The 21,573-nt window shown below is 42.3% G+C and overlaps 1 protein-coding gene across 1 annotated transcript in view; it reads right to left on the reverse strand.

The window, feature by feature from the left end:
- Positions 1-247: 247 nt before the first annotated feature.
- lin7c (lin-7 homolog C (C. elegans)) overlaps positions 248-21,573 on the reverse strand; it is a 36,080-nt gene continuing 14,754 nt past the window's right edge. Inside the window, exons 4-5 of the mRNA XM_041198071.1 lie at positions 8,828-9,037; positions 248-3,417 (exon numbers count right to left, since the gene is read on the reverse strand). Coding sequence (XP_041054005.1) covers positions 3,256-3,417; positions 8,828-9,037 — 372 coding nt within the window. The 3' untranslated portion in view covers positions 248-3,255. The remainder of the gene's footprint in view (positions 3,418-8,827; positions 9,038-21,573) is intronic.

The raw sequence follows: 21,573 nt of genomic DNA on the forward strand, positions 1-21,573 counted from the left end.
GAAGACAGTATTCACAACGTGTTCTCACTCATTTTTCCACACTAAAGGTAAATTGTTTTCACTACAAACAATTCTCCTCTTCTTAGTAATTTGCTAGCCACTTTTAAAAACTCACGCTTTAAGCTAAAATTTGTTCATAAATTGTGCAACTTAAGTGAGCAAGAGCAAACGATTCAATGGGAAAGCGCACTTATAATCATTCAACTGAAGACACTTAGAACAGAGTATACTGTTTGATGAAGCATACTATTACATATATAATTTTATTTTAAGTACAAATTTCAACATTCACAAATCAAAGTAGACAAAGAGCAGATTAAGAGAGCCAAGCATATAATTTTAACTGGTTACAAACAAGATCCCCAGCGCACAGTAGATTTATCTTTTAGAAAGTCATTATACACAGATACAAACAAAATTAGATACCATTCACAATTATGTTTGAGTTTTAACCACTATAAGCTTCTCTTTGGGTCCTGCAGTATTATTTTACCCACAAATAGACATAATTTTTTTCCCTTCAGTGCTAATGATCAGTTGATTCTAAAAGCAAAGAATTTATTGAACTGACATTACTGATCACGTAATTATCCAAATGGCATGGTTTTTATAATTTTGATAATATTTGTTGCAATAAGTTTTCCTTGCTAGGAGACAGTAGCAGATAGGCATTGCTGCAATACAATTAAAGTTGCTCAGATTTGATCAGACTCCAGTAACTTGATGCAAGTGGTAACAAAGGCTGATGCGTCATATTTGATTCTCAACATCTGGCGTTAGACATTTTGGAAGAGTCCTCAAATGTTCAAAAGAATGTATTTAAAATCAAGGTTCAACATCAGTGCACGAAGTGAATTAAGTCTTCACACCATGTTGGAACCAGGAAACAAAAATAAATTTTAACAAACATCTTAAGATTTCAACAATAAAACATGGTTGGAACAGAATTTAATACAAATATTGTACAATAAACAGACTAAAGGTATCTAAAAAAAACCATTTCGGATTTAAACAAATCCGTGGTTTTTCCTTTGAAAAGAGGCAAGAAAAAAAAAAAACGTGCATTTTCAGGTTCACGTCAGAACCTGAATCATTAAAATTCGGTAAAGATGTCAAAATTGTTTCCCATATCACCACACTTGATATGTAGATTCTTCAGTTTAAAAGGATTGCAATGCTCAGAAACAATATTCAATTCAGCCAAACTAGATAAACATTTGAGCAAAATGAACAACTGCGAACACCAATGTTCGATCTGATTTCTATTTAAACACAAATACAACCGCATATCATTACACAGCACAGCATAAACTGACAACAGCTACAGGTTGAAAAGCATACATTTCTGACACGCAAATTTGAAAAAAAAATACAAGGTTCTCTTACAATCAGTTGTATAATACTCTAATTAATCAGGAGTAGCCCCAGTCATTCAGAAAAAAGTGGAAATACAAAATTTTTGTAAGTGAACAAACACAAAGTGTTGTTATTTAGTGTAGTACAAGGTAAGTCAATAGGTAGTAGTGCTAGAAAAAGGCTTCTTTTAAATATCCACTTGTTTAAACAATCTACAAGCAAAATAATTCAGAGATTTGCTTCAGTTCCTATCACCATGAGACATTTATGACCAAAAGATTGCAACATGTTTGAAGATTTTCAAAGGTTCGTGTGGTTGCTTTTTTTTAGTCTTATAAGGACAACCAATGATTGAAGAAACCAATACGGCTTTTGCCTGTTCAACTTCAGAGCTACCGAGCTGCCTTTTATATAAAAGCTGGTACAAAAATTAAGATGTACTAATACAAAAAACTGTTCTGTAAAAATTATTGGCTTCATAAGTGGTAGAAAAGCTGAAGCAAGAAGTCAATTAACAGAAGCCTCATTAAAAAGTATTCAATTTTGAGTCTAATAAAATTTGGTAATCTCTGATTGAGTTATTATGAGATTTAAAAATGTTGTTGGAGGCTGACACTTAAACTGAACCCACAATTAATTTTATACAAATGTGAGCCAAGAGTGAATTTTGAATTCCTCCTTAAATCTGCCCATAAATTTCATGCACTGGACAACAGTCTGGATAGGCCAAAGTGGCATGGCTGGGCATACTATGACTTCTGAGCTTCGAATAGTGTTAAAAAATATAAAAAGGGGTGTAAATCAGGCCTGAAGTAAAGTCAAGTTGATATGTCTTCCTTTCACTTGGAAGTGGGTTGAACAGATAAATACAGGGCAATTAGCAACAAGCAACACTAAGGTGCTGTCACATCTCAAATTACTTGGTATAGACTAACTAATTTATTCTGTTATCAAATTTTACTGGAATAGAAACCTGAGTAAGAACAGTTCAATTACTGAAAGGAATGTGATCACTTCTGGGATAAATAGCACAACAGATTATTCATTTGATAAAGTTGTGTAGAAAATGGACAACTCTTAGCTATTTTGAAGAGCAAGTCTCACCATGAATGTGCCTTTCAAGCAATATCCAATAATTTGAAAAAGTTAGGAACTCTACATCCTTTTATATATTCCACCCAGCCCCCATCCCTGTTTTGCTGATGGCTTAATTGGCAAGTGCTGAACATAATAAGGGAAATCACAAGGACTGCAAAGTAATACTGGAACAGTTCAAGCAACTCTATCCCTGAATTTCCTAAGTTACTGCTTTGCTCTGATGATTTTCTGCGTCTATCATCTGAACATGGACAAAATCAGCAACTCCCTTTCTCCGTAGATATTTCAATTGGTAGTCAGGCTCCAATTCAGTAGCAATTAAGTGGAGGACCATAACTTGGGTGCTGTTCTTCCTTCTTTTACTATACCTGTACCGTCCACCCACTTTGGAGGAGATGCTTGTTTTCCAAGCCTCTCTTTTTCACTGTTGCAGTTGGACCGCAGGGGTAGAGTTTGCCTCAATTTCACTATAACGCACTATTTAGAGGAAATGTCCCATTCCTGCCATCGATAGCACATCAACACAGAAGTGCCTCGTGATATTTTTCAGCACTTACAAATTAAGAAAAGAAATAATTATTTGATTTAAAAATATGAATAGTTGAAACATATTTAAACTGACTTCACTGTAAATCTAACAGTGGATTAACAATAAGCAAGAATGCATTATTGTGGTGTACTGTCAGTGTGACTAACTAATTTGAGTATGACACTGCCTGATCATGTCACATCAATAGCAAGAAGAACACATTAGGAAATCCCAGCTGTCATGTAAAATAAAGTAATGAAGTATCAAAATGATTAATAGTTGATTTGCTGTCTGCGTTTTGCTGACCTCATTTTCTCAAATCGCGATTCCATTTCTTCCAGAACTTTTGGTGTGTATCTAACGACTAATTTAACAGTTCCATGGGCAGCTTTAAGGAGCTCAACTGCTTTTTCATGGTGTTCTCCTTCAACACTCTGCATATAAGGGAAAAAAAAACTTGTTCATTATTACACTGCATACTCTTTTGTCGTATATGAAAATATCAATATCTTTCCACAAATGCAATAAATGCCAGGCTTGTTCAGCTGGTAATATCTGCATCTTGTCAGACGATTGTGGGCTCAGTTTTCACTCCAGCTCAAAGAACATAATCTAAATTGACACTTCAATACAGTGCTGAGAAAGTGTTGCATGCTGGAAGTGGTGTTTTTTTGGGTGATACATTAAAACAGGGTGGCATCCACATGTCCAAGTGGACTTGGAAAATCTGATGGTGATGTTTGAAGAGGAACCAAGAGGTTTCACATTGTCCTGAGCCACTCTTAAACCCTAGCGTCCACCACCCACCACCATAAAACTTTGCTCATTGCAATTTGGAGACACCTTACTGCATGCAAATTGGCTGTCACATCTGCCTAATAAAACCATTCATACTCAAAATTAATGCATTGGCTGTGAAATGCTTTGGGGAATCACACTGATAATTGCAGTTTTTAAACAAATTCAGTAAAGCAGTGATGTCATTTTTAAAAATTCGTTTGTGGGATGTGGGCATCGCTGGCTAGGCCAGCAATTATTGCCCTTGTTCAGAGAGCATTTTTAAGAGTCAACCACATTGCTGTGGGTTTGGAGTCACATGTAGGCCAGACCAGGTAAAGACAGCAGATTTCCTTACCCTAAAGGGCATTAGTGAACCAGATGGGCTTTTACAACAATCGACAATGGTCTCATGGTCATCATTAGACTTTTAATTCCAGGTATTTATTGAATTCAAATTCCACCATCTGGACCCCAGAGCAATACCCTGGGTCTCTGGATTACCAGTCCAGTGACAATACCACAGTGCCACCACCTCCCCTGAAGAAGCATTGTTCCGGGACTGTGCTAGAGTAATACAAACTGGATTTATTCCCTTTATGTTGACTTGTTATTCAATAAATAAGTTCAGCAATAATCTGGACAATTAATTTGAAAAAAATGGTACAAATACAGAAGTCATATCAAAATTTCAGGCATGGTAATCCGTCATTTCTGAAAATTAAAGCAAGCATTTTAACAGAATTAGGAAAATGGGCAAGGAAAGAAACGAGTAACAACTAAGGAACAAAAAGAGTAGGCCATTCAGCGCTTTGTGCCTGCTTCGCCATTCAATATGCTGATCTGGTTGTGGTCTCAACTCCACTTTGCCGCCTGCTCCCCATAACCTTTGGCTCCCTTTTCTATCAAGAATCTATCCAACTTAGCCCTTGAATAAATTCAATGACCCTGCCTCCGCTGCACTCTGGGCAAGAGAATTCCACATAGCAAAAATCCTCAGAAAAAAATTTCTCCTCATCTCAGTCTTATTGTTAACCTGTATCCCCTAGATCTAGTCTCCCCCACAAGTGGAAACATCCTCCCCGTATCTACCCGATCAAATCTCCTCAGGATCTTATACACTTCAATATCATCGCTCATTCTTCTAAACTACAATGGATACAGGCCCAACCTGTTCAAACTTTCTTTGTAAGATAACCCCCTTAACCCTCGAGTGAACCTTCTCTGCATTGCTTCTAACACAATTATATCGTTTTTCAAATAAGGAGGCCAAAACTGCACATAGTATTCCAGATGTGGTCTCACTAATGTACAGCTGCAGTAAAACTTTTCCACTTTTATATTCCATTCCCCTTGCAATAAATGTCAACATTCCATTTGCCTTCATAATCACTTGTGCCTGTACACTAACTTACTGTGTTTCATGTACCAGGACACCCAGATCCCTCTATACAAGAGCCTCTCTCCATTTAAATAGTATATTGCTTTTCCATTCTTCCTGCCAAAGTGGATAAGCTCACATTTTCCCACATTATACTCCAACTGTCAAATTTTCCCATTCACTCAACCCACCTATAACCCTTTGTAGACTATCCCTTCTTGACAACTTACTTTCCTACCTCTCTTGGTGTCATTGGCGAATTTAGCTTTCAGACATTAGTCCCTTTATCCAAATCACTGATATAGATTGCAAATAGTTGAGGCCCCAGCACTGATCCCTGTGGCACTCCACTTCTAACAGCTTGCTAACCTGAAAAATACCCATTTATCCCTACTCTCTTCTTTCTGTTAGCTAGCCAATCCTTTATCCATGTTAATATGTTAGCTCTACACCATGTAATCTTATCTTGCGCAGTAATCTTTTATGTGGCACCTTATCAAATGTCTTCTGGAAATCCAAGTACACCACATCTACAGGTTCCCCTTTATCCACTTGCTTGTTACTTCCTCAAAAAACTCAAATAAATTAGTTAAGCACGATTTCTCTTTCACAAGCCTATGTTGACTCTGATCAAATTATGATTTCCTAAGTATCTTGCTTTAACCTCCTTAGTGTTGGATTCTAGCAATTTCCCTATGACAGATGTCAGGTTAACTGGCCTGTTGTTTCCTGTTTTCTGTCTCCCTTCTTTCTTGAATCAAGGTATTATATTTGCTATTTCCAATCCACTGGGATCCTTCTGAAATCGATGGAGTTTTGGAGGGCTATAATCAATGCATCCACAATCCATGCAGCCACTTCCTTTAAGGCCCTAGGATGCACGCCATCTGGTCCTGGGGAATTGTCAGCCTTTAGCTCTAATAGTTTTCCCAACATCTTTTCCCTGGTGATGGTGATTTTAAGATCCTCCCACCCATTCACCTCTTGATTTTCAAGTTTTCTAAGTCTTCGCAAGTGAAGACAGATACAAAATACGTGTTGGATAGCTGCCATTTCCTTGCTTTACACGATCAATTCCCAGGCTCGCTTTAGAGGGTCGACGCTCTTACAATCCATTTTTATATTACTATCTAGCCTTCCCATACTCTTCTTTTTCCCTTTTTTTTTTTAAGTCATTCTTTGCTGGTTCTTAAAATTTGACCAATCTCCTGACCTATCACTAATCTTTGCACATTTGCACAGTGTTTCTTTCAATTTGATACAATCCTTAATTTCCTTACTCAGCTATGGATGGTGCATCCTTCTCAGAGTCTTCCTTTCTCATTAGAGTTGAACATGCTGGGATCTGCTGAGAGTTAAGTATCTCCTTAAAAGTCTGCCACTACATCACTACTGTCCTACCTTTTAACCTAGTTTCCCAAATCACTTTCATGCCCTTATAAATTACCTTTATTCATGTTTAAAACATGAGTCTTAGACTCACACTTCTCCCCTTCAAACAGAACAAGAAATTCTAACATGCTATGATTGCTATCGGCTAGAGGCTCCTTTACTATTGGGTTATTGATTAATCCTGCTTCACTGCACATTACCAGGTCTAGAAGAGACTGCTCCCTGGTTAGCTCTAGAATATGCTGCTCTAAGAAATTGTCCTGAGTACACTCTTATGAACTCATGCTCCACACTACCTTTGCCAATCTGATTTGCCCAATCTGTGTGTAGATTAAAGTTACCCATGATTATTGTGGTACCTTTCTTACATGCCCCATTTATTTCTTCCTGTATACCCTGTCCTACCATCTAACAACGGTTAGAGGATCTATAAGCCCAAACTGATTCAACATTTTGCTACTTTGAGACAAGATCATCTCTCATTACTGTACTAATGACATCCTTAATTAGTAGAGCTATCCCACCACCTTTTCCTAATTTCCTACCATTTTGAAATGTCAAATATCCTTCAGTATTTAGATCCCAGCCTTGGCCGCCTTCCAAATACGTCTCTGTAATGGCTATCAGGTCATACATATTTGTTTTTATCTGTGTTAACAATTCATGTGAAGTTATCCACTTTGGTAGGAAAAACAAAATGATAGAGCATTTCCTAAATGGTGGCAGACAGGGAAATGTTGAACTTCAAATGGACTTGGATGTCCTTGTTCATGCACCACTGCTCTATTACCTTGTTGTTTCCCACTGCTTTACTACACCTCCTCTTGCATGATCCCTTCCCCCCACTATTTAGTTTCCAGCCCTCTCTACCACCCTAGTTATACGACTCAACAGAACACTGATCCCAGTATGTTCAGGTGAAGGCCAACGGTACAGCTCCCACTTTCCCCAGCACTGGTCCCCATGAATCGAAACCTGTTTCTCCCACAACAGTTTTTGAGTCATGCATTCATCTCTCTAATCTTAGCTATCCTACCAGCCAATCTGCTTGTGGCTCAGGTAATAATCCAGAGATCATTACCTTTGAGGTTCTGCTTTTTAATTTGGCTTCTATCTGCTCATAATCCCCAAGGAGAACATTTTTCCTGGACCTATCTATGTCATTGGTATCAACGTGGACCACAACCACTGGATCTGGATCCCCCCCCCCTCCCACTGCAAGTTCTTCTCTGACCCCAAGCAGATCTCCTGAACCTTGGCATGGGGCAGAAAGCACAGCCGTTTGGACTCTCGCTCTTGGCTGCAGAGAGCTGTGTCTATCCCCCTGACTGTACTGTCCCCAACTACCACTGCATTCCACCACTTGAATGGCTTCCTGTGCCATGGTCAGTTTGCTCATCCAACCTGCAGCCCCCACTGTCAACCATACAGGCTGTAGGGCAATTGCAAAGGCTGAGGCTCCTCCACTTCTAATTTGTGTCCCCATTGCTGCCTCACTTGCAGTCACAGCCTCCCGTTCCTGACCAACATTTTCTATTTCAGTATCCCCTCTTTGCCATCTTTCCCACTTGCTAAGGCCATTGAAAAAGACATGAAAGACTTCAACATCAAATATGACAAGTGTTTAGCTGACAATTGATGCATATGGAAACAGCAGCTGTGGGCAGGAATTCACCACTATGATAACATGGTTTTATAAGCTCAATTTGAATTTGTGTTATTCTGAACAATTTTCTAAAGAAATGCTATCACTGTTGCACATGCCTTATTAATGAAACCCATATAGTTCTTCGGGGCTTAACCTCTTCCAAAAATAAAAAAAAAGTAACCAAAACTAGGATTAAGAATAGAATTTCAATTTCTACGGAAATTCAATGGCACTGGACAAACATCTATTGAAATCAACTTCAAAGATTGGCCAAATCAAAAAAAAAACTTACATAGATTATAAACTACTTATAATCAGAAGTATAATTAACGCTTGTGGATTTTTCACTCCCTTCCCTCAGAAATGCAAGGCTCAATGGTAGAAGTCTAAATGGTTGCTGCTGTATTGACTGGGAATCTAACATGGAGCCTTCTGCATGGTATAAGTGCAATACCAATGACTCCCTTTACACATTTAAAACATTAGAGTAGCCCTCTACGTGCAGATTTAAATGTACTTTTACCAACAAAAAGTGACTGCACTTCAATGGCGGTTAATTGTCTGAAAAATATCTTAGGATGTCCTGAAAGTGTAAAAGATGTTATTATAAAGTAAGTTTCTGCAAGAAAATATACAAGATACCTACCACTCCATTGACAGATAGGAGCTGGTCTCCACGTTTCAGACCTCCGTGACGATCAGCAATGCCAGCTGGAATGATGCGGGATATGTATATAGGAGAGTTTTGCTCCTTTCCACCCATGATATTGAATCCTAGTCCTTCATCTGTCTTGGGTAGCTCCACAACTCTTGGATGCGAGTGACCTTCACTTGCAGCAAATGCTGCCACTGTTGCCTGATGAGACACATTACTCACTTACAAACACGTCAAGTTCCGTAAAAACCCAAGCCGAAACACAAAATAAATCGTATATAATGCACTTATCCCAAATATTACAGAGGCAATGGGTATACAGGGTAGAAGTACCCCAGTTTGCAACGGGGCCCCCTCCCAACAAGGGAGAGACACAGAAAAAGGGAGGACAGAGATATGCCGATGAGAATCGTCCGTCACCTCTAACCCCTTCCCCACTCTCCACACCACCTCCCCTCCCACCCTTCCTTCTGCTCTTTCTTAATCTAATTCAATTATCCCCATACTGTAACTCTCCATCTGAAAACTGCATTTAATCTTTATTCTTGATAGGTAATGCCATGAGACTAGTTTAAAAAAATCTTTGTTTTCCTATCAAAGCAGTCAATCCAAATATCAAATCTGGTATTCAATCTGAATGCTTTTTTTCCCTGCCTTTTCAACAGTGCCCAAGACTTCTGCAGTCAAACATTGGCTTGTATGCAGAACACTTTCGTGTGATATATTTCTCAATGATGGTTTTCAGAATGTTTTTATAGTGTAGTGGTTGTCACGTTCACCTATCACGTGAAAGGTCCCCAGTTCAAAACCGGGCGGAAACATCATGAGCGAGATGGCACCTGTATAAGCTGGATGGGGTACAACTGAACAGAGCCAGGACTGAGTTCCTTGCAGGGCATTTTGATAGTGCTGTTAAACTAACTCGCCAGTGATGTGGGAACCAGGGGAAAATATCAGACTAATGCCAAGGTGCACAAAACACTGGGAGACAGATAGCACTAGAATAGAGAATAGTAAGTTAACAGGCAGAGTCAGAGTAAGGGAGAAGGTCATGAAGTCTAAATCAGAGTTATACTGCGTGTATTTGAATATATAGAGTATAGTAAATAAGATTGGTGATGTACAGACACAGATTGTCATGCGGAATTATGATGTTGCGGCAATAAGAGGTCTAGCTCAAGGAAGGGCAGGACTGGGTGTTAAACATTCTTGGGTACAAGGTGTTCAGGAAAGATAGGAAAGGGAGAAAAGGAGGAGGGGTGACTTTATTGGTTAGGGAGAGCTGGAGAAAGAGGGTGTCCCAGAGGGTTCAAGGGCAGAATCAATTTGGCTAGAGCTAAGGAATAAAAAGGGTGCAATTACATTGCTCAGGGTAGTCTACAGGCCACCAATGAGTGGGAAGGATGTAGAGGAACAAATCTGTAGGGAAATTAGAGACGTGCAAACATTATAGTTATAATGGGGGTCTTTAATTACCTGAATATAGACTGGGATAGTGGTAGTATAAAGGGCAGAGAGGGGCCAGAGTTCCTAGAGGGTGTTCAGGAGAATTTTCTACAGCGGTGTGTCAAGTCCAACAAGAGGCAGAGCTAGACCTGGCTCTTGGAACTGAGGTGGGCCAAATAGATCAAGTGTCAGTGGGGAACATTTAGGAGAGAGTGATCATTGTATCATAAGGTTTAGGATGACAATAGAAAAAGGATAATGGGCAATCCAGAGTACGAATTAATTATCTGGGAGAGAGCCAACTTCAATGGGGTAAGAACGGAGCTAGGTCGGATAGATTGGAATCAAAGGTTGGTGGGTAAAACTGTGGCTGACAAATGGGCTACATTCAAAGAAGAAATGGTTCGGGCACAGTCAAGATGTATTCCCTCGAAAGGGAAAGGTGGGGCAAACAAATCCAGGGTTTCCCTGGATTAGAAGGAGACAGAAATTAAGATAAAGAAGAAAAAGTGTACTATGACAGGTGTCAGATAGACAATACAATTGAGAACCAAGCTGAATATAGAAGGTTCAGAGGAGAGGTGAAGCAGCAAGTAAGAGAAGCAAAGACAGGTTATGAGAAAAGACTGGCAGCCAACCTAAGGGGGAATTGCAAAGTCTTATCCAGGCACATAAATAGTAAAAGCATGGGATAAAGAGGAATGGGCTGATTAGGGATCAAAAAGGAGATTTACGCATGGAGGCAGAGGACATGGCTGAGGTGTTAAACAAATACTTTGCATCAGTCTTTACCAAGGAAGCAGATGCTACCCAGGCCATGGTGACAGAGGAAACTCTATCACTGGAAGGGTTCAAAATTGACAAGGAAGTGGTAACAGAAAACCGTTGGTACTTAAAAGTTGACAAGGCACCGGGATCAGATGAGATGCATCCAAGGACATTGAAGGAAGCAAGAATGGAAATTGCAGGATTACTGGCCATAATATTTCAGTCTTCCCTAGACTCAGGGGAGATGCCAGCGGACTAGAGAATTGCAAACATTAGACGCTTGCTCAAAAAAGGTGTAAGGAAATGCCCAGCAATTACAGACCAGTGTTTTTTTAAAAAATTCATTCACGGGATGTGGGCTTCGCTGGCTGGGCCAGCATTTATTGCCTATCCCTAGTTGCACTTGAGAAGATGATGGTGAGCTGCCTTCTTGAATTGCTGCAGTCCACGTGGTGTAGGTACACCCAGAGTGCTAGTCACAGTCTTTACATGGCTAGTCCAGTTCAGTTTCTGGTCAACGGCAACCCCCAGCATGTTGATAGTGAGGGATTCAGTGATGGTAATGCCGTTAAACGTAAAGGGCAATGGTTAGATTCTCTCTTGTTGGAGATGGTCATTGCCTAGCATTTGAGTGGCGTGAATCTTACTCGTCACTTGTCAGCCCAAGCCTGGATATTATCTAGGTCTTTCTGCATTTGGACTTGGGCTACTTCAGTATCTGAGGAGGTGCGAATGGTGAACATTGTGCAATCATCAGTGAATATCCCCACTTCTGACCTTATGATGGAAGGAAGGTCATTGATGAAGCAGCTGAAGATGGTTGGGCCTTGGACACTATCCTGAGGAACTCCTGCAGTGATGTCTTGGAGCTGAGATGACGGACCTCCAACAACCACAACCATCTTCCTTTGTGCTAGGTATGACTCCAACCAGTGGTGAATTTTTGCCTATTCCCATTGGCTCCAATTTTGCTAGGGCACCTTGATGCCACACTTGGCCAAATGCAGTCTTGATGTCAAGGGCAGTCACTCTCACCTCACCTTGGGAGTTCAGCTTTTTTGTCCATGTTTCAATCAAGGCTGTAATGAGATCAGGAGCTGAGCGGCCCTGGCGGAACCCAAACTGTATGTGAGCGAGCAGTTTATTATTAAGCAAGTGCCACTTGATAGCACTATTGATGACCCCTTCCATTACTATACTAATGATCGAGAGTAGACAGATGGCATGGTAATTGGCCGGGTTGGATTTTTCCTGCTTTTTGTGTACAAGCTTGCCGTCTTGCGGTCTTCACTGAACCAGGGTTGATCCCCTGTCTTGATGGTAATGGTTACAGATTGTGTTCAAGTCCAATTCTGCTACTGCTGCTGATGGCCCACAGCGCCTCATGAATGCCTAGTCTCGAGTTGCTAGGTCTGTTTGAAATCTATCCCATTTAGCACAGTGGTAGTGCCGCACAACATGATGGAGGGTATTCTCAATGTGAAGGCAGGACTTTGTCTCCACAACGACGGTGCAGTAGTCACTCCTATGGATACTACAGTAACATGGGAACAAGAGAAGGCCATTCAGCCCGTCGAGTCTGCTCCGTCATCCAATACGATCATGGCTGATCAAACACTTCAATGCCTTTTACCCCCACTATCCCCATAACCCTTCATCTTTATTGTTAATTAGAAATCTATCAATCTCTACCTTAAATATACACAATGACTAAGCTTCCATGGACCTCTGGGGTAGAGAATTCCAAAGGTTCACAATCCTCTGAGTAAAGAAATTTCTTCTTACCTCCGTCCTAAGTGGCTTCCCCCTTATTTTGAAATTGTGTCCCCTGGTTTTAGACTCCCAAACGAGGGGAAATATCTTACCTGAATCTACCCTGTCTATTCCTTTAAGTATTTTGTGGGTTTCAATGAGATCACCTCTCATTCTTTGAAACTCTAGAGAATACAGGCCCAGTTTCCCTAATCGCTTTTCATAAGACAGACCCACAATCTCTGGAACAAGTATGGTGAACCTTCGTTGCACTCCCTCAATGGCAATTATATCCTTTCTGAGGTAAGGGGGCCAAAACTGCACACATTACTCCAGGTGCAGTCTGACCAAGTTTCTATACAACTGAAGCAAGACTTCAGTCATCCTGTACTAATATTCCCTTCTAATAAAGGCTAACATTCCACTGGCCTTCCTAATCGCCTGCTGTACTTCCATGTTAGCTTTCAGTGACCTATGGACAAGGACACTCGGGTCCATTTGCACATCTGCACTTTCTAATCTCTTATCATATAGGAAATAATCTGCACATCTGCTCCTTCTACCAAAGTGGATAATCTCACATTTTTCCACATTATATTCCTTCTGCTATATTCATGCCCATTCACTAAGTCTGCCCAAATACTCCTGTAGCCACTTTGTATCTTCCTCACAACACACATTCCCGCCTAGCTTTGTATCATCCTCGAATTTGGAAATATTGCATTTGGTCCCCACATCCAAATCATTGATATATATTGTGAACAGCTGGGGCCCAAGTGCTGATCCTTGCAGTACCTCACTAGTCACAGCCTGCCAATGCGAGAATGACCTGTTTATTCCCACTGTTTTCTGCCGATCCTTAATCCATGCCAGTACATTGCCTCTTATCCCATGTGCTTTTATTTTGCTAATCAACCTCCTGTGGGGGATTTTATCAAAAGCCTTCCGAAAACCCTTTGGTCTGGCATTGCCATCAAGCCAGGGGATCAACCCGGGTTGAATGAAGAGTGCAGGAGGGCATGCCAGGAGCAGCACCAGGCATACCTAACAATGAGGTGTAAAGCTGATAAGGCAGCAACACAGAACTACTTGCGTGCCAAACAGCATAAGCAGCAAGTGATACTCAAAGCTACGTGATCCCACAACCAATGGATCAAATCTAAGCTCTGCAATCCTGCCATGTCCAGTTGTGAATGGTGGTGGACAACTAAACAACTCATTGGAGGAGGAGGCTCCACAAATATCCCCATCCTCAATGATGGGAGGAGCCCAGCACATCAGTGCAAAACGTAAGGCTGAAGCATTTGCTACGATCTTCAGCCAGAAGTGCCGAGTGGATGATCCACCTTGGCCTCCTCCGGAGCTCCCCAGCATCAATTTTACATCCATCGACTCTCCTTTATCAATTTTGTTAGTAACATCCTCAAAAAACTCCAACAAATTCATCAAACATGATTTCCCATTCACAAATCCATGCTATGTCCAATCAGATCATGAGTATCCAAGTATCCATTTATCACACCCTTTATAATGGATTCTAGCATTTTCCCTACTACTGATGTAAGGCTAACAGGTAATTCCCTGTTTTCTCTCTCCCTCCCTTCTTAAATAGTGGGGTGACATTTACTACCTTCCAATCTTCAGGAACCATTCCAGAATCTATAGAATTTTGGAAAATTATCACCAATGCATCCACTATCTCTGTAGCAACCTCTTCCGACACTCTGGGATGCAGAATATCAAGTGCCAGGGACTTATCAACTTTTAGTCTCATTAATTTCTCCAATAAAACCTTCTTTCTTATACTAATTTTCTTCAGCTTCTTGTTCTCCCCAGTCCCTTGGATCTCTAAATCTGGGAGATTTCCTGTATCTTCCTCAGTGAAAACAGACACAAAGTAATTATATAGCTTCTCTGCCATTTCTCTATTCCCCATTATAAATTCTCTTGACTCTGCCTGTAATGGGCCCACATTTGTCTTAGCCAAAAGCTTCTTTTTTTACACACCGATAGAAGCTTTTACAGTCCATTTTTGTTTTTTGCTAGATTGCATTCATACTCTATTCTCCCTTTCTTTACCGGTTTCTTGGTCTTCCTTTGCTGTGTTCTAAAAATCTCCCAATCCTAGGGTTTACTACTTATGACAACTTCATAAGCCTTTTCTTTTAATTGTCATAGACAGATGCATCTGCAGCAGGCGGGTTGGTGAGGATTTTTTTAAATTCATTCACAGGAGGTGGGCTTTGCTGGCTGGGCCAGCATTTATTGCCCATCAGGTATTGATGAGCTGCCTTCCTGAACCGTTGCAGTCCCATGTGGTGTAGGCACACCCCCAGTGCTGTTAGGAAGGGAATTCCAGGATTTTTACCCAGTGACAGTGAAGGAACAGTGATATATTTCCAAGGCAGGATGGTGAGTAACTTGGAGGGAAACTTCTAGGTGGTGGTGTTCCCATCTACCTGCTGCCCCTTGTCCTTCTAGATGGTAGTGGTCATGGGTTTGGAAGGTGTTGTCGAAGGAGCCTTGGTGAATTCCTACAATGCATCTTGTCCTGGACAATGTCAAGCTGTGAGTGTTGTGGGAGCTGCACTCATCCAGGCAAGTGGAGAGTATCCCATCACACTCCTGATTTGTGCCTTGTAGATATTGGGGAGTCAGGAGGTGAATGACTCGTCGCAGGATTCCGAGCCTCTGACCTGATCTTGTAGCCACAGTATTTATATGGCTAGTCCAGTTCAGTTTCTGGTCAATGGTAACTCGCAGGTGGGGGTTTTGATAGTGGGGGATTCAGTGATGGTAATGTCATTGAACATCAAGGGGCGATGGTTGGATTCTCTCTTGTTGGAGATGGTCATTGCCTGACAACTGTGTGGAACAAATACTACTTGCCACTTGTCAGCCCAAACCTGGATATTGTCTAAGTCTTGCTGCATTTGAACATGAACTGCTTCAGTATCTGAGGAATCGCGAATGGTGAAGATTGTGCAATCATCAGTGAACATCCCCACTTATGTCCCTATGTTGGAAGGAAGGCCATTGATGAAGCAGCTGAAGATGGTTGGGCCGAGGACACTACCCTGAGGAACTCCTGCAGTGATGTCCTGGAACTGAGATGACTGACCTCCAACAACCACAACCACTTCCTTTGTGCTAGGTATGACTCCAACCAGTAGAGAGCTTTTCCCCTGATTCCCATTGACTCCAGTTTTGCTAGGGCCCCTTCATGCCACACTGTCAAATGCTGCCTTGATGTTAAGGGTAGTCATCTCAGCTCACCTCGGGAGTTCAGCTCTTTTGTTCACGTTTGAACCAAGGCTGTAGTGAGGTTAGGAGCTGAGTGACCATGGCAGAACCCAAATCGGGTGTCAGTGAGCAGGTTATTACTAAGCAAGTGCTGCTTGACAGCACTGTTGATGACCCCTTCCATTACTTTATTGATGATCAAGAGTAGACTGATGGGGCAGTAATTAGCCGGGTTGGATTTGTTCTGCTTTTTGTGTACAGGACATACATGGGCAATTTTCCACATAGCTGGGCAGATGCCAGTGTTGAGGTCAAGTATGTCTTTTCCTCTTGTTGGTTCCTCACCACCTGCCGCAGACCCAGTCTAGCAGCTATGCCCTTTAGGGCTCGGCCAACTAGGTCAGTAGTGGTGCCACCAAACCACTCGGTGACGGATATTGAAGTCCCCCACCCAGGGTACATTGTGCACCCTTGCTACCCTCAGTGCTCCCTCCAAGTGGCATTCAACATGGAGGACCTGAGGGAGGGCAGAATGTGGAAATCAGCAGAAAGTTTCCTTGCGCATGTTTGACCTGATGCCATGAGACTTCATGGGGTCTGGCATCAATGTAGATCACTCCCAGGGCAACTCCCATCTGACTGTATACCAGTGTGCCGGGACATACCCAGGGAAGGTGATGGTGGCGTCTGGCACATTATCTGTAAGATATGATTCCGTGAGGATAACTTGCTTGACTAATCTGAGAGACTGCCCCCAGATGTTAGTAAGGAGGACTTTGCAGGGTCTGAGATTGCCGTTGACGTTTCCGGTGCCTAGGTCGATGCCGGGCGGTCCTGCTGGTTTTATTCCTTTTTTGAGATTTTGATACAACTGAGTGGCTTACTAGGCTATTTACGAGGGTATTTACCTGGAGCAGGTATGGGTGGCATTTACCTGCAGCAAGGAAGGTTTCCTTCCCCCAAAGGTTCCCGAACCCTAAAGGGCATTAGTGAACCAGATTAATGATCCAATCAACTGGACTTTGAATTCCAGATTCCTATTGAATTCAAATTCCACCATCTGCTGTGGTGGGATTTGCACCCAGGTCCCCAGAGCATTACCCTGGTCCTCTAGATTACTAATCTAGCGACAATACCATCACCTCCCCTGGGTGGTGGTGGGGAAGCTTCTAGGAACAACTATTTGGGATAGAATTAACAGTTACATGGAAAAACATGGGTCGATTAGAGCCATCATGGATTTCTTAAGGGAAAAATCATGTTTAGCTAACTTTGAGTTTTTTAAAGAGGTAACAGAGAGGGTTGATGAGGGTCAATGCTGTTGACGCAATGTACATAGGCTTCCAAAAGGCATTTAATATAGTGCTGCACAACAGACTTGAGAGAAAAGTTATGGTTCATGGAATAAAAGAGACAGTAGCAATGTGGATACAAACTTGGCTGAGCAATAGGAAACAACGAGTAATGGTTTATGGATATTTTTCTGGCTGGAGGAAGGTTTGTAGTGGAGTTCCCCAGTGGTCAGTGTTGGGACCCTTGCTTTTTCTGATATATATTAATGATTCAGATCTTGGTGTTAGGGGACAATTTCAAAGTTTGCGGATGATACAAAACTTGAAAGCATTGTAAACTGTGAGGAGGACAGTGTAGCACTTCCAAAGGGCATAGACAAGTTGGTGGAGTGTGTAGATAGGTGGCAGATGAAGTTCAATGCAGAGGAGTGTGAGGCGATACATTTTGGTAGGAAGAACATGGAGAGGCAATATAAAGAGTACAATTCTAAAGGGTGTGCAGGAGCAGAGGGGCCTATGTGTATATGTGCAGGAGTCATTAAAGGTGAAGAAAGCAGTTAATAAAGCACACAGTATCCTAGGTTTTAATAACAGGGCCATAGAGTACAAGAGCAAGGAGGTTATGCTGAACTTGTATAGGACACTGTACAAGTGTCACCTCAGTTACAAAACAAAAACAAAAATAAAAATGCCTGGAAAAACTCAGCAGGTCTGACAGCATCTGCGGAGAGTCCGAATGACTCTTTGCTGAGTTTTTCCAGGTATTTTTATTTTTGTTTTGGATTTCCAGCATCCGCAATTTTTTGCTTTCACGTCAGCTGGAGTAGTGTGTACAGTTTTGGGCACCACACTTTAGGGAAGATGTGAACACATTGGAGAGAGTGAAGAGGTTTACAAAAATGGTTCCAGGAATGAGAAACTTCAGTTATGAAGGTAGATTGGAGATGTTAGGACTGTTCTGCTTGAACAGGAGAAGAGTGAAAGGAGATTTAATAGAGGTGTTCAAAATCATGAGGGGGCTGGACAGAGTAGATAGGGAGAAACTATTCCCATTCGTGAAAAGATCGAGAATGAGAGGGCACAGGTTTAAAGTGATTTGCAAAAGAAGCAAATGTGATGCGAGAGAAAACATTTTCATGCAGCGAGTGGTATGAGTCTGGAATGCACTGCCTGGAAGTGTGGTGAAGGCATGTTTAATTGAGGCATTTAAATAATCATCTAGTGCCCTCTTAAAGAGAAACAATCTGCAGGGTTACAGGAAAAAGGCAGGGGAATGGCACTGTGTCATAATGCTTATCTGAGAACTGGTGCAGACACGATGGGCCGAATGGCCTCCTTCTGAACCATAACAATTCTGTGAAATGTCACTAAATATCTCATCACCAAATGTACTTGGTCTGCAACATAAATTACTCCAGTTCCACACTTGTGTGATTGATTCTTAGTGAAATCAAAGTACCTGGAAATTAGCAATGGATACCACCATGCCAATATCAACATCCTGCTCTTTGTAATACTCTTTAGTCTCTGTATACCAATCAGAACTTTCTTTCATTGAAGCGCCCATTTTTTTTTCAATGTTTTTACTGTCATGCAAAATTCTCCTTCACTGTGCCACCTCCCAAGTGTCCGTATGATTCTTTACCTATTTTCTCAATTTCTATGGCCATTTTCTCAAAGTACAGCATAGATAGTAAGGTTGTAGATAATATGGAAGTAAGCAATGGGTTCAGGCAAGGAAAAATTGTCCAGCAGGTGAAGACATGCAAGTGAGAGAATGAGGGGTTTTGGAAACTCAGGCATGGAGCAGGGGTGTTAGGGTTTGCAAGCATGGTGCAGGGGAGGCAGAGGACCAGGTTGGATTCATTGCTGCTTTCCTGCTGGTAGCACTTGTGGAGGAGACATGATGATGTTGGAGTTTGGGCACATTAAAAAAAGGTCAAGAGAAACAGAGATGAACTAGTGCCTGAAGCACTGGTGGTGGTTCTAAGTCTGGCAGCATGGCATGGAAGAGAGGGATCCTGGGCTTGTTAACACCAACAGAAAGTACAGGAGCTGACAGGATGTCAAGAGAACACATAAGCTGCAGTAGCACAGATAACAGTTGCAGCCTGCACAAAGAACAGATCAGCTTTGACTGCACCAGGGTCAAACTCAGCAGTAAAAGCCCATGTAAATAAGATGCATCAACTACACAAGACTGAGCACAGAGTGTAAGGTTACACATGTAGGAATATCCAAAAGGCAAGGCCCAGCTGAACAATACAAAGTCCATATAAAAACAAAAAAAAAACTGCGGATGCTGGAAATCCAAAACAAAAACAAAAACAGAATAACCTGGAAGAACTCAGCAGGTCTGGCAGCATCGGCGGAGAAGAAAAGAGTTGACGTTGAGTCCTCGTGACCCTTCGACAGAACTTGAGTTCGAGTCCAAGAAAGAGTTGAAATATAAGCTGGTTTAAGGTGTGTGTGTGGGGGGGCGGAGAGATAGAGAGACAGAGAGGTGGGTGGGGGGGTGGTGTGGTTGTAGGGACAAACAAGCAGTGATAGAAGCAGATCATCAAAAGATGTCAACGACAATAGTACAATAGAACACATAGGTATTAAAGTTAAAGTTGGTGATATTATCTAAACGAATGTGCTAATTAAGAATGGATGGTAGGGCACTCAAGGTATAGCTCTAGTGGGGGTGTTTTTTTTTTAAATAATGGAAATAGGTGGGAAAAGGAAAATCTTTATAATTTATTGGAAAAAAAAGGGAAGGGGGAAACAGAAAGGGGGTGGGGATGGGGGAGGGAGCTCACGACCTAAAGTTGTTGAATTCAATATTCAGTCCGGAAGGCTGTAAAGTGCCTAGTCGGAAGATGAGGTGCTGTTCCTCCAGTTTGCGTTGGGCTTCACTGGAACAATGCAGCAAGCCAAGGACAGACATGTGGGCAAGAGAGCAGGGTGGAGTGTTAAAATGGCAAGCGACAGGGAGGTTTGGGTCATTCTTGCGGACAGACCGCAGGTGTTCTGCAAAGTGGTCGCCCAGTTTACGTTTGGTCTCTCCAATGTAGAGGAGACCACATTGGGAGCGACGAATGCAGTAGACTAAGTTGGGGGAAATGCAAGTGAAATGCTGCTTCACTTGAAAGGAGTGTTTGGGTCCTTGGACGGTGAGTAGAGAGGAAGTGAAGGGGCAGGTGTTGCAACTTTTTCGTGAGCATGGGGTGCTGCCATAGGAGGGGGTTGAGGAGTAGGGGGTGATGGAGGAGTGGACCAGGGTGTCCTGGAGGGAGCGATCCCTACGGAATGCCGATAGGGGGGGTGAAGGGAAGATGTGTTTGGTGGTGGCATCATGCTGGAGTTGGCGGAAATGGCGGAGGATGATCCTTTGAATGCGGAGGCTGGTGGGGTGATAAGTGAGGACAAGGGGGACCCTATCATGTTTCTGGGAGGGAGGAGAAGGCGTGAGGGCGGATGCGCGGGAGATGGGCCGCACACGGTTGAGGGCCCTGTCAACGACCGTGGGTGGAAAACCTCGGTTAAGGAAGGAGGACATGTCAGAGGAACTGTTTTTGAAGGTAGCATCATCGGAACAGATGCGACGGAGGCGAAGGAACTGAGAGAATGGGATGGAGTCCTTACAGGAAGCGGGGTGTGAGGAGCTGTAGTCGAGATAGCTGTGGGAGTCGGTGGGTTTGTAATGGATATTGGTGGACAGTATCACCAGAGATTGAGACAGAGAGGTCAAGGAAGGGAAGGGAAGTGTCAGAGATGGACCACGTGAAAATGATGGAGGGCTGGAGATTGGAAGCAAAATTAATAAATTTTTCCAAGTCCCGACGAGAGCATGAAGCGGCACCGAAGTAATCATCGATGTACCGGAGAAAGAGTTGTGGAAGGGGGCCGGAGTAGGACTGGAACAAGGAATGTTCCACATACCCCATAAAGAGACAGGCAAAGTGAGCCCGGAGACGAAGACGGAGGAACCGGGCTCACTTCTTTGGGCAGGAGTCCTCTCCCAGTTCAACGGATCCTTTTACCCATCTCCAATATTCTCCCTCCACCTGGACCCCTCCCGCTGGATTCTTACCTTCTCTTGATCTTTTCATTAAGAACTGTCGGCGCGACATTAGTCGTCTCAATTTCTCTGCTCCTCTCACCCATTCTAACCTGTCTCTCTCTGAACTTACTGCACTCCATTCTCTCAGGTCCAACCCTGACATTGTCATCAAACCCGCTGACAAGGGT

The sequence above is a fragment of the Carcharodon carcharias genome, chromosome 10, assembly GCF_017639515.1.
Source record: "Carcharodon carcharias isolate sCarCar2 chromosome 10, sCarCar2.pri, whole genome shotgun sequence".
NCBI lineage: Eukaryota > Metazoa > Chordata > Chondrichthyes > Lamniformes > Lamnidae > Carcharodon > Carcharodon carcharias.